Source organism: Hypanus sabinus, chromosome 23 (assembly GCF_030144855.1).
Source record: "Hypanus sabinus isolate sHypSab1 chromosome 23, sHypSab1.hap1, whole genome shotgun sequence".
Lineage (NCBI taxonomy): Eukaryota > Metazoa > Chordata > Chondrichthyes > Myliobatiformes > Dasyatidae > Hypanus > Hypanus sabinus.
In genome coordinates, this window is record NC_082728.1 from 6479983 (window position 1) to 6492521 (window position 12539).

General features: G+C 42.1%; 1 protein-coding gene across 3 annotated transcripts in view; it reads right to left on the reverse strand.

Annotated features, from left to right (window-relative positions):
• tex2 (testis expressed 2) overlaps nt 1-12539 on the reverse strand; it is a 110414-nt gene that overhangs the window by 73829 nt on the left and 24046 nt on the right. For all 3 annotated transcript variants that reach the window (XM_059948272.1, XM_059948273.1, XM_059948271.1), the window contains exon 2: nt 508-2156. In XM_059948272.1, coding sequence (XP_059804255.1) covers nt 508-2130 — 1623 coding nt within the window. In that variant the 5' untranslated portion in view covers nt 2131-2156. The remainder of the gene's footprint in view (nt 1-507; nt 2157-12539) is intronic.

A 12539-nucleotide genomic window follows, 5' to 3' on the forward strand; every position in this document is an offset into this window, starting at 1 on the left:
CATGGAACAGAGACAGAAGGGGGAGACTGATGAATGTGTAGAAAAAGAAGAGTCACAGATAGAGAAGATATAATTTTTTTTAAACCAAGATTGAGGTTTTCAAGACTAGTGGATAGAGGTTTAATGGGAAGAGCAAGAGATTTAGTGCAAACTTTCTCTCCACCAAGAGTAGACAACCACCACCTAACAACTGACAGAGACAGGTATTCTCACAACACTGAAGAAGCATCTGGATGAGCACTTGAATCACCAGGGCATAGAGTGCTACTGACCAAGTGCTGGTAAATGTGATTAGTTCAAATAGGTATTGATGGTTAGGATGGACAAGCCTATTACTGTGCTCTACAATTATGATTTTCAAGCATAGCTTTCTTTAACACTGCAGTTTACCCAACATGAAGTATTCAACGAGTGTTAGAAATGAAAAAAAAATGTCATGAATAAGCCACGTAACCCAATTATATTAATATGCAAAGCAATAATTTCAAAGCTTAATGTATTTCCCACCTTAAATATTTCTGGCTCCTTTATATCCAAGGGTTCTGTAGTTGGATATTCAAAATAAATCCTTCTTGATGACTGTTGATAGTCTCTCGGCTTTCTCGGTACTAACAGCCAAACAACACCAATTGCCATCATAAATCCAAAGCTAATGCCTAGAAATAGTCCATTTAAATAACTTGGAAGAGGCAGCACTAAATAGGAATATACAAGCGTTGTAAAGAATAACAAAATCTTAAATGGAACTTCAGCAGATTGAACTTCAAAATCTTTTCCATCTTGATTTAATATTTCACTTTCTTCCTTAATTACTTCTCCAATTAAGGGCTCTACAGGTTTATCCTCAATCTCTTCTTCAGTTTCCATCTCAAATGCTTCAAGAAACAAATCACAATAGTCATTTTCTTCCTTGCTGGCAAGTACAGATAGAGAGCATTTATCTAAACTTAGGGGAGATCCCTTCAAAAAAGATTCTTTCACGGACCCCAAAGATGAGCTTTTCATGTCCCCTTCTTTTGATGGCTCATCAGCGAGTCTGGAACTACTTTTACATAGAATTGAATCTTTTGTTGAGTAGTCCTCATCAGAATCACATTCTTCCTCTTTAATGCTATAGTTATTGTTGCTTTCCAAATGACCATTTAAACTACTAAGAGTGGAAAGTTCTGTTGCACTAGATGATAAAGCTCTATGACGAAGACTACTACTCTCATCACTAATTATCTTGCTTAAAAGTTGAAAAGGTTCATAAATAACCTCTGAAAGACGCCTTTTAGTGTCTTCAATTCTTGCCTCCACTTCAGTTACTTTGAAAAATGACCTACCTTCCGATGGAGAGGTGATTGGAGAAGAAGGTGCAGTCTTAGAATCTCCTCCTGTGACTCGAGGTTGAGTAAACTGTTTGAATAAATGCAAGTTTATTCGAGAATCAGAGGTCCTAATTGCAACAGATTCTGACTCTTGTTTTGATGTGTCTGTTGACAGTGATTTAACTAGTGTTTTCATTAAGTCCCTTGTCCTTAAAGGGGTATTGGATTCTTTTGGGTCTACTTCTGTTGAAAGAGATTTTACCAAACTTGCAAATGGTTTTGTGCTCGTCATGGAAGATGATGGGAGAGTAGATGGCACAATATGTTGAGATGGAGTATCAGTGCCTGAGGCTGAAACTGTAGCTTTCACCTCTGAAGACAAACTTGTGGAATCCATCGGTTGGCCCAATAGTGAAGGTAATGGCAATGGCAACGCAGCGGTAGTGGTTGATGCAGATGACAATTCTAACGATTCCGAAGAGGTCATTGTCGATGCTGAAGATGGAATGGAAAATGTCACTGCAGCTGATATTGCTGATGAATTTGATGAGGTAGCAGGCACTGATAAAAGTTGGCCACCATGTTTACATGCACTTGCTTTTTCTTTAAGCTCTGGCACAAAACTTTGGTCTTTCACCTCTTCATGAAGTACTGTTGAAGAATTTTCAAATTCTTCTTCCTCTTCCTCCTCCTCTTCCTTACCAAAAGCAGAAAAATGTATGGTGATGGTCTCTCTGGAAACAGAGCGCTGAACCTGCACTTTTGGTGTTGACGACATAGAAATGGCTCTTTCTGCATGACTTCCACTCTGACTTGTCATTGCAGTCCTGCATTAAGTATCACGATCTAAAAACAGAAGTACATGGATAGATTACACTTTTGCAAATCTATAATACAAAAAACAATACTTCAGTTCACTTAGTGAATAAACAAGCTACACTTCATAGTTTTCACTTTCAAAATAAAAGTTTTCAGAAAAAATCTTTATTGGTTTCTGCAAATTGTAAAATTTAGCTCCAAAGTACAGGTTTCCCCCGCTACCCAAAGGTAGAGCATTCCTATGAAAGTTTGTAAGCTGAAATGTCGTAAAGTGAAGAAGCTATTACCATTAATTTATATGGGAAAAAATTTTGAGTATTCCCACACCCAAAATAAACCTACCAAATCATACCAAATAACACATAAAACCTAAAATAACACTAACATATAGTAAAAACAGGAATGATATGATAAATATACACCCTATATAAAGTAGAAATATTGTAGGTACAGTGTAGTCTCACTTATCAAAATCCAGAAGACAGCAAGCCAAAATTGATTTGGAGTTTAAAAAAATTGGCACGCACATGCATGCGCAAACAACTGCCCGCACAAGGCTTCACGGTCATTGTAGTCTTTCTCCGGGTAAACACACGTATTAAGCGGGCATCTTTTTTTCATAAAAGCAAAAATCCTCTTTGGTTAGTGAAAACAGGTTCTAATGTAGGTCTTTCATAATAGCGAGTTGTCGTAAATCAAACGTTTGAAAAAAGGGGGACACCTGTATGCATATACAACTCTCATATCTGTCTTCTACAGATAGCCATGGTATGTATACACATGAAAAAGAAACAAAACTTGCAAAACCTAGAATCCCCCACCCCCTTCCGGCAGAAAAAAAACAGCAACAATAACAATCCCTGACTGTGTTATAGTTACTATTCTATAGAATTTCTGTATGCCCACAGGAAAAAGAATCTCTGGGTCGTATGGTGTCCTCTTGAAATGAATGCTTATGTTGCATTTGCCATCCTTACCAACTCAACCTGCAAGTTAACCTTTAAAGAATCCTGAACTAGGACTCTCAAGTTCCTTTGCACCTCTGATTTCCAAATTTTCTCCCCATTTAGAAAATACCCTATGCCTTTATTCCATCTACCAAAGTGCATAACCATACACTTCCCTATACTATATTCCATTTGTCACTTCTTTGCTCAATCTCCTAATCCAAGTCCTTCCTCAGCACCACCTATCTTCATAAGGTCCACAAACTTGGCCACAAAACCATCAATCCCATATTCCAAATCACTGACATATAACATGAAAAAAGCAGTCCCTACACCAATTCTTGCAGCCAATAAAAGTCCCCCCTTATTGTCACTCTTTGTCTCCTGCCAGTCAGTCAATCATCTATCCAAGCCAGTGTCCTTCCTGTAATACCATAGGTTATCTTGTTTAGCAAATTGCACCAGTATGTTCTGTGGAAGATGGAATTTGACCAACTACCAGTGTCCTTTCTTAAAAGACATTATTGCCCCCTTCTTGTACAGGTCCGACCAGCCCTCGAAGAAGGCTCAATGATACAAAACCCTATGTCTCCTCCCCCTACATCTGAATCAGATTTATTATCACCAGCATTACCTCCTTCCTGATGGTAGCAATGAGAAAGGGGCATATCCTGGGTGATTGGAGTCCTTAATGAGACATTTTTGAGACATCACTCCTCACTATCATGGAAACTATGGAGGCTACTGCCCATGCTGGAGTGGATTAAGTTTCCAACTCTCTGCAGTAGCCAACTCCACCCTCCCCCCCCCACACACACACACACAAACACACAAAACAGTGATGCAGCCAGTTAGAATGCTCTCTGTGATACATCTGTAGAAATTTACATTGTCCTTGGTGACTTATTAAACCTCCCCAAGCTCCAAATGAAATACATCCACTATTTAGAGCTACATATTCAATTTCATTTTCCTATTTTTTGCCTCACCTGCATAATGGCACAGAGACTATTCCTAAGATTACAACCAAAAGTATTTTTAAACCATCTTTCTACCCAATTTTCTTTGTAGGATCTCATCTTCCTGCCTACCTCATTAGTACCAAATGGACTAGACTTATTGCTGCTCATCCTCCTCTTTCAGAATGTCCTGTGCCCATCCAAGACATCCTTGACTCTGGCATCAGTGAGGAAACATTACTTGAGTCTCGCTCGTAGCCATAGAAACATCTGATGGCATGCCTAGACTTTACCCTACCTTGGTATACATTAGAGTCAATTGTCATGTTATTGCTTCAACTATTTACAGAATAACCCTCATGTTACAATTTTCCTTAAAATTATATTATTGATGAGGCTATTCTTACAAATAGCATATCTCATAATATCTAGATTTTTAAAAATACTTTTATTAAATGCTGTCATCTCATTCCTCCACTTAGAGGTCAGTATTTATTTCTGGTTAAATGATTAATGTGATACCAGGTTTGTGATGTGATTGGTTTCTCATATAAAAACAGCTGGTCTACTGAAAACTTATTCCTATTTGGTCATTGAATTAGCTGCCTTTTCCAGAAAGGCTAGATTCTGATACAGAAATTTATGCTATGAATATTTTGAGGGTTTTATTTCCAACAACCCCCAGACATTTTAGTGCTTTCTTTTCTATCATACAATAAATTTACACAGATGAAAAGATACGAAATATTTTGACAGCCATTAAACACAAAAAAGAAATGCCAGCCATATTTGTGACACAACATTGAAATTCCACAAAATATTCTGTTTAAATACAAGTAGTTTGCTTCCACTAAGATTTAATGGCTGTTTCTTTACAAATCAAAGGGCTCCTGATCAAAATTTCTGAATTCTGAAGCTTATTTTTGAAATTATTCTGTACCCATGATTTCTGACTAGTAAACTACTTAACAGAGTAAATAGTTGTTCACTAAAATCTCTTTCAAACTACCTTTTATATTGAATATCTGAACTTCATCTTCCTTTAACTTCCCTACTCCAAGGCCATTTTAAATTATCCACATAATTCATGCTCCAGGATTAATTCTGGTAAACCTCATCTGACAAACATGTAAGATTTTTCCTAAATTACAGCATCCATTTTACTCCCTCCCCACTTCTGTTACAACATTCTTGGTGTAGACAAAATAGCTTCCCTGGCCATTCTTAGATACATATCTTTCTAAAACTATTTTAATATTAATTTCATAATTATTCAAAATTTCCTCCTGCACAAACTCAACCTGTCCAGCCTCATTCCCTAGAACTATATACAAGGAAGCTTCCTTCCTCCTTGAACAAGAAACACACTAATCAAGTTCCCTGTACACACTCAGTACTCTAATCATCTGAGAATTCCCCACAGATTTACTTAACTATTTGGGATTTTACAGTAAACAACTAGCAATGTAACAGCTGTTCTTTTAGAGCACTTTGCCAAAAGATATATGCCGTTTCCCCATCTCTTCCATCAGCATTTTGCTCCAGCTTCAATTGTCAAGACAAGTGTAGGCAAAGGATTTCAATTTCCAGCTCCTTTTGCCCCAATATACACATTGCAATTGCGACTTGACCACCACCACAGATCAATAGTTCAACTTAATATCAGAGAATGCAGAAACAAATAGAAACTATTGCCTTAATTCCCTTCCTAAACACAGGCTTTTCTTGTGTTCTTCCTTTCAAGATCTGCCCTTCTGTTTAATTGTTTAGCATTGTTACACTAGGTATAATACAGAGAACCCTAATTCAACTTCAACAAATTGGCAAGAATGGTTTAAAGTGAAAAAGACATTTTGCACAGAAACAGTGAAGCTCTAGGATTTTATACAATTTTATTACATTGTTTTTGAGATGTGTGACAGCATACTACTGTACCTTTTGCTTGTCTAAATTAAGGAAGACATAGAAAGAGAAACAGTGATGGACAGATACTAATTATTAGCCAATAGGAGACACGGTTTGAACTCAGGGATTGTTTTAAAGCATTATACATGGATGCAAGAGAAATTAAATCAATACAGGCAAGTATAATAGACCAGACAGCATCCCTTGAAACTATATCCTATAATTGCCCATCTCCAACAGTCCTGAACCTTTGAAGAAAATCAAGTTTTAAATCACAGAAAAATTATTCATGAGCCACTTCCAGTTTATCCCAAATGATCTGTAAAATATGTGTCTGCATGACACACACAAAAGACAGCTTCCCTCATGCCAGCTCTACCCCCAACCCTGGCCTCATCTCTGTTGAATATCAAATTTTAAAGGGTACAATGACTTGTAGATCTTGTAAATATTCAAATGCTGCTTAAGCTGTAGGATCAATAGGTACATTGGATTCTGGTTAATTGGGCCATTGGTTAATCAAAGTTACTTGGACAATGCTTGAAGAAAATAAATGAATCAAGAAAATAGCCAGGATTCCCTTCATTTATTTGAGACATTATGGCATTTAACTGGGACAAAAGACTATTGCCAAACAGTTTCTAACTAAAGTCTGTTGTGTACACGTATGTGGTTATTAGACACTATGCTGTGCAAGTGCAGTTTTTGAACAGTATCAGTTGCATGTGATCGTGTTCAAAAAATCAGTGATTTTTGTCACTGATAGTTGACAAGAACTAAGCAGTATTTGCTCACTGCAATTTATGCTTGGAGTTGACAGAAAGTGCCAAGGATAAAAATGAAAGATGTCATTACTTCAAGTTAGGGACTACAAAGAATTAAGGCATCAACAATCACCTTGAGGATATAATCATCGACGGTATTGTATGAAGGCAGTCCATTATGTGCATTAGGTGGCTGCACAGATTTCATTAAGTCAAAGGAACATAGCACCATACACCGAATAAATTCCTCCATCAATAGCTATTAGGAACTAACACAGCTCTATAGTACCGTAGTAGTACTGGTAGCATTCTAAGTTGTTCTGTTTAAATACATATTTTGTTACTCGGTTAAACAGTAGTTTGTCTCTTTTTTTATAGCTTTTAAAATATTTCCATGAAATCGGCTAATTAGGGTAGCCACTTAATTGGGCCAAAGTATACATGCCCCAAGGGGTTCCATTTATCCAGAAATTACTGTATATTGAATACAAATGGACAAGAACAGTCAGACCAATGCTGTTATTTTGAAATGTTATTCAGTGATTTATGCCAAAAATGCTAACGATTTTATGGAAATCTTTTGAGAAGTTCAAAGTCACAATGTTAATAGTAGTACTGCAGAGTCTGCCAGTATAATGTCACATTCTATTTTCTTGAACAAAAGGTCCTTTTGTGACAGCTTTCTCAAGGATCACAAAATATTTATTCTGGGTAATGGGCATTGCAAACCTGAAAATCATAAGTCAATTCCAATTTGTTTTGATTTTTTTGTGAATATTGAGAGCAATTTTGGGCCTATATCTAATGAAGAAAGTGCTGGCCTTTCAGAAGGTCCAGAGGAGTTTCACAGGTATGATCCTGAGAATGAAAGGCCTAATGTATGAGGAAGATTTGACAGCTCTGGGTCTGTACTCAATGGAGTTCAGAAGGATGAACTTCTAAATGCTGAGAAGCTTGCATAGAATGGACTTGAAAGTGTCTAGGATACAAGCACATCCTTAGAATAAAAAGACTGTAGCAATGTACTACACACAGCGCTGAATAATGACACGCAGTCAGTAAGTCGTTTTAAGACTAGTTTATTCAAACTTCGCGGCGCTGGTATTTAATCTCTAGCACCCACCCTCTCTGGGCGGAAATGACATCAGAGGTGCATTACCAAAGTTTCCCCCTGCGCGCTGGCTATTTGTGAGCCAGTTCGCCTGCGCAGAAAGGGGGTCGCCACATAACAACGCCCCCCCCCCAGAACCAGCGATACACCCCCCCCAATGTCCACAGTCTGGATCAGCCTCTGTTTGGGAGGTCTGCCACTGCACTGTGGTGCCTGAACCTCAACCGGCTGCGCCAAGTCCACATGGGCTGGTTCAAGTCGGTCCACCGTAGGTGCTTGCTGAAGAACGCCGAAGGTTGCCAGCGCCCCTCGATGAGCTGCTCCAGCACCCCACCGACTGCTGTGTCAGATGCGTCCACCGTGAGTGCAGTCGGAACGTCCGTTCTGGGGTGCACCAGCATCACGGCATCTGCCGAGGCTTCCTTGGCTTTAACGAAAGCGGCCGCAGCCGCAGCCTCCTCGTCCCAAGTAATGTCCTTGCCTTTACCTGACATCAGGGTGTACAAAGGGCGTAATACGGGCTGCTGAGGGGAGGAAACAGTGGTAGAAGTTCACCATACAACGAACTCCTGTAGGCCTTTGACCATGTTGGGCCGGGCAAAGTGGCAGATCGCGTCTACCTTGGGCAGAGGTGTTGCCCTGTCTTTGGTAATCCTGTGGCCCAGGAAGTCGATGGTATCGAGACCAAACCGGCATTTGGCCGGGTTGATCGCGAGGCCAAGATCACTCAGGTGGGAGTAGAGCTGGGAGAGGTGGGACAGATGCTCCTGGCGACTACTGCTGGCTAAAAGGATGTCGTCCAAATAGATGAACGCAAAGTCCAGGTCGCGTCCCACCGCATCCATTAGCTGCAGGAACGTCTGTGCGGCATTCTTCAGGCCAAACAGCATTCAGAGGAACTCGAACAGGGTGATAAGTGCTGTTTTGGGGATGTCTTCAGGGTGCACCAGAATTTGATGGTATCCCCGGACAAGGTCTACTTTGGAAAATATTGTTGCTCCGTGCAGATTTGCTGCAAAATCCTGTATGTGCGGCACGGGGTAGCGGTCTGGAGTTGTAGCCTCATTCAGTCTGCGGTAGTCGCCGCATGGTCTCCAACCCCCAGCTGCTTTGGGCACCATGTGCAGGGGGGAAGCCCATGGGCTGTCGAACCTCCGTATGATCCCCAATTCCTCCATCCTCTTGAACTCCTCCTTTGCCAGGCGGACCTTTTCCAGGGGGAGCCTTCATGCGCGGGCGTGGAGGGGTGATCCCTTGGTCAGGATGTGGTGCTGAACCCCGTGTCTGGACATGGCTGTCGTGAACTACGGTGCCAGAATCAATAGAAAGTCCGCCAGGATTCTGGTGAATTCGTTGTCTGACAGCGTGGAGTCGAGGTGTGGGGCCAGCAACTTGGCTTCACCCAGGGAGAACGTCTGGAAAGTCTCGGCATGTACCAGTCTTTTCCCTTGCAAGTTGACCAGCAGGCTGTGAGCTCGCAAGAAGTCCGCCCCCAGGAGTGGTTGGGCCATGGCAGCCAGTGTGAAGTCCCACGTGAACTGGCTGGCGCCGAACTGCAGCTGAACTGTGCAAGTGCCGCAGGTCCGTATCATGCCGCCGTTAGTGGCCCTCAGGGTGGGTCCTGGCTTCCTGTTGCAGGTGTCGTACCCCGTCGGGGGCAAGATACTGTTTTCCGCTCCGGTGTCAACCAAGAAGCCACGTCCCAACTGTTTGTCCCAGACGTACAAGAGACTGTCCTGGTGGCCAGCCGCCATAGTCATTAGTGGCAGCTGGCCCTGCAGGGCGGGCGACAATGGCGGGCTTTAGTGCCCCACCACTGGTGGTAGAAACACCACTGTTCACTGGCCTCCTCACTCCTGCCTCTGTGTTGTGTGCGCCCCCCTGCCGGGCCTGGTCTGGTCCGCTGTTGGGCACATGGCCTGGTAATCTGACCGACAGACGCCACGCCCTCCCTCTTGGCTTTCCACAGCACGTCTGCCCAGGTCGCCACCCGGGGGGGTCGCTGAAATCTGCGTCGGCCAGCAGCAGATGTATGTCCTCCGGCAGTTGCTCTAGGAACACTTGCTCGAACATGAGGCAGGGCTTGTGTCCATCAGCCAGGGCCAGCATCTCATTTATCAAGACTGACGGCAGTCTGTCTCCCAAACCGTCCAGGTGAAGCAGGCGGGCACCCCGCTCACGCTGCGAGAGGCCAAAGGTCCCAATGAGCAGCGCTTTGAATGCTTCATATTTACCTTCTTCCGGGGGCGACTGTATGAAATCCGCAACCTGGGCGGCCGTCCCCTGGTCAAGGGCGCTCACCACGTGGTAGTAACGCGTGGAATCAGAAGATATCTGCCGAATCTGGAACTGGGCTTCTGCTTGGCTAAATGACATGCGTGGTCGCAGCGTCCAGAAAGTCGGCAGTTTTAGCGAAACTGCGTGAACAGATGAAGAGCCGGTCATCTTTGGTCCAAATCCCGTTTGGACCGTTGGGGTCACCAACATAGCGATGTGCTACACACGCAATCAGTAAGTCATTTCGAGACTAGTTTATTCAAACTTCGCGGCGCTGGCATTTAGTCCCTAGTGTCCGCCCTCTCCAGGCGGAATTAACGTCAGAGGTGCATTACCAAAGTCTCCCCTCCCCCCCCGTGCGCTGGCTATTTATGAGCCAGTTCGCCTGTGCAGAAAGTGGGTCGCCACATGACATCCCTTTCAAATGAGAAGGAATTTCTTCAGCCAGGTGATGAATCTGTTCGTTAGCACAGAGGGCTGTGGAGTTCAAGTCATTGGGTATACTTAAAGCAGAGGTTGATAGGTTTTTAATTGGCAAGGGGTTTAAGGATTACAGGGAGAATGGGGCTGAGAAAAAAAAAATCAGCCATGATTGAATGGCAAAGCAAAGAAATGAACCAAATGGCCTAATTCTGCTTCTATATGATGCATATGTAAGGCTCCTTTTCATCAACTACAGCTCTGACTTTAATACCATCATTCCAAATAAATTGATTCCTAAGCTCTGGATCCTGGGTCTTAGCACTCAGATCTGCAGCTGGATCTTCAACTTCCTCACAGACAGGATCCAGGCAGTAAAAATAGGGGACAAGCTCTCCTCTACAATCACTGAGCACCGGTGCCCCACAAGGCTGTGTACTCAGCCCCCTGCTGTACTCACTGTACACCCATGATTGTGTAGCCAAGTTTCCATCAAACTCAAGATATGTTTGCTGATGACACCACAATTGTAGGCCTATCTTGGATAATAATGAGTCTGAGTACAGAAAGGAAATTCAGAACCTGGTGGCATAGTGCGAAGACAATAACCTATCCCTTAATGTCAGCAAGACGAAGGAATTGGTTGTTGACTTCAGAAGGAGTAGCGGACCGCACAACCACATCTACATCGGTGGTGTGCAGGTGGAACAGGTCAAAAGCTTTAAGTTCCTCGGGGTGAATGTCACAAATGACCTGACTTGGTCTAACCAAGCAGAGTCCACCAGTGCCTTTACTTCCTGAGAAAGCTGAAGAAATTTGGCCTGTCCCCTAAAACCCTCACTAATTTTTATAGGGGCACTGTAGAAAGCATTCTTCTAGGGTGCGTCACAACCTGGTATGGAAGTTGTCCTGTCCAAGACTGGAAGAAGCTGCAGAAGATTGTGAACATTGCCCAGCACATCACACAAACCAATCTTCCATCCTTGGACTCACTTTACATCACACACTTTCAGAGCAGTGCTGCCAGGATAATCAAGGACAAGACCCACCCAGCCAACACACTTTTTGTCCCACTTCCCTCTGAGAGAAGGTACAGGAGCATGAAGGTTCGTACCGCCAGATTTGGGAACAGCTTCTTTCCAACTGTGATAAGACTGCTGAACAGATCCTGACCCGGATCTGGGCCATACCTTCAAAATATCTGGACCTGACTTTCACTACCTTATTTTCCCTTTTCTATTTTCCAATTGTGATTTATAATTTAAATTTTTTATCATATTTATTTTGATTTGTACTTCAGGGAGCGCGAAGTGCAGAAACAAATATCACTGCAATGATTGTACGCTCTAGTATCAATTGTTTGGTGGCACTAAAGTAAAGTAAGTATATTTTATGATCTTATTTTGCTACTGGGCTAAATAGATACTTTGAGAAGAAATAAGCCTTCAAGTTAAAAGAGAAAAAAGTATCAGAGTAGTCAAAAGAATTTTAATAAAGTTCAAATTAAAACTTGTAAAATGCTGGTTAAGCTTTTACTGTTAATGCTGTAGGGTATTACATATTAATAGTTTTCTGTAGAATCAGTGTGTTCTGCTGGTGGTATTTGGGTTACCGTTAAAGATAAGGGGTTGTGATGTTCAGTTTAGGAATGTCAGGTCAGCCAATCAGGATTGTGTGAAACCCCCGGTTTCCTTGGGCTACCCAAATCTACAGTTTACACATTCTGGTTTCGCCAAATCCATGAGATTGGAATGACTCTCCTACCCCAAATAAGTTTGTGCAGATGCTGTGTAATTTACTAACCTGTTACAACTCAGTGCCAAGAAATAACAGACAGCACACTTCATACGATTAAAGGAATTGTATTTATTAATCTTAACTAAAGATTTAGTAAAGAAAAGAAAAACAAAAAGGGCCCATTATAATTAAACAGTCAAATGTGCTCAAGTTGGAGCTCAACTCTTCCAAAAGTCATATTCACTGATCCTCAGGAGACTCTGGCATCTTGCTCCATCAAATGAAGAAAG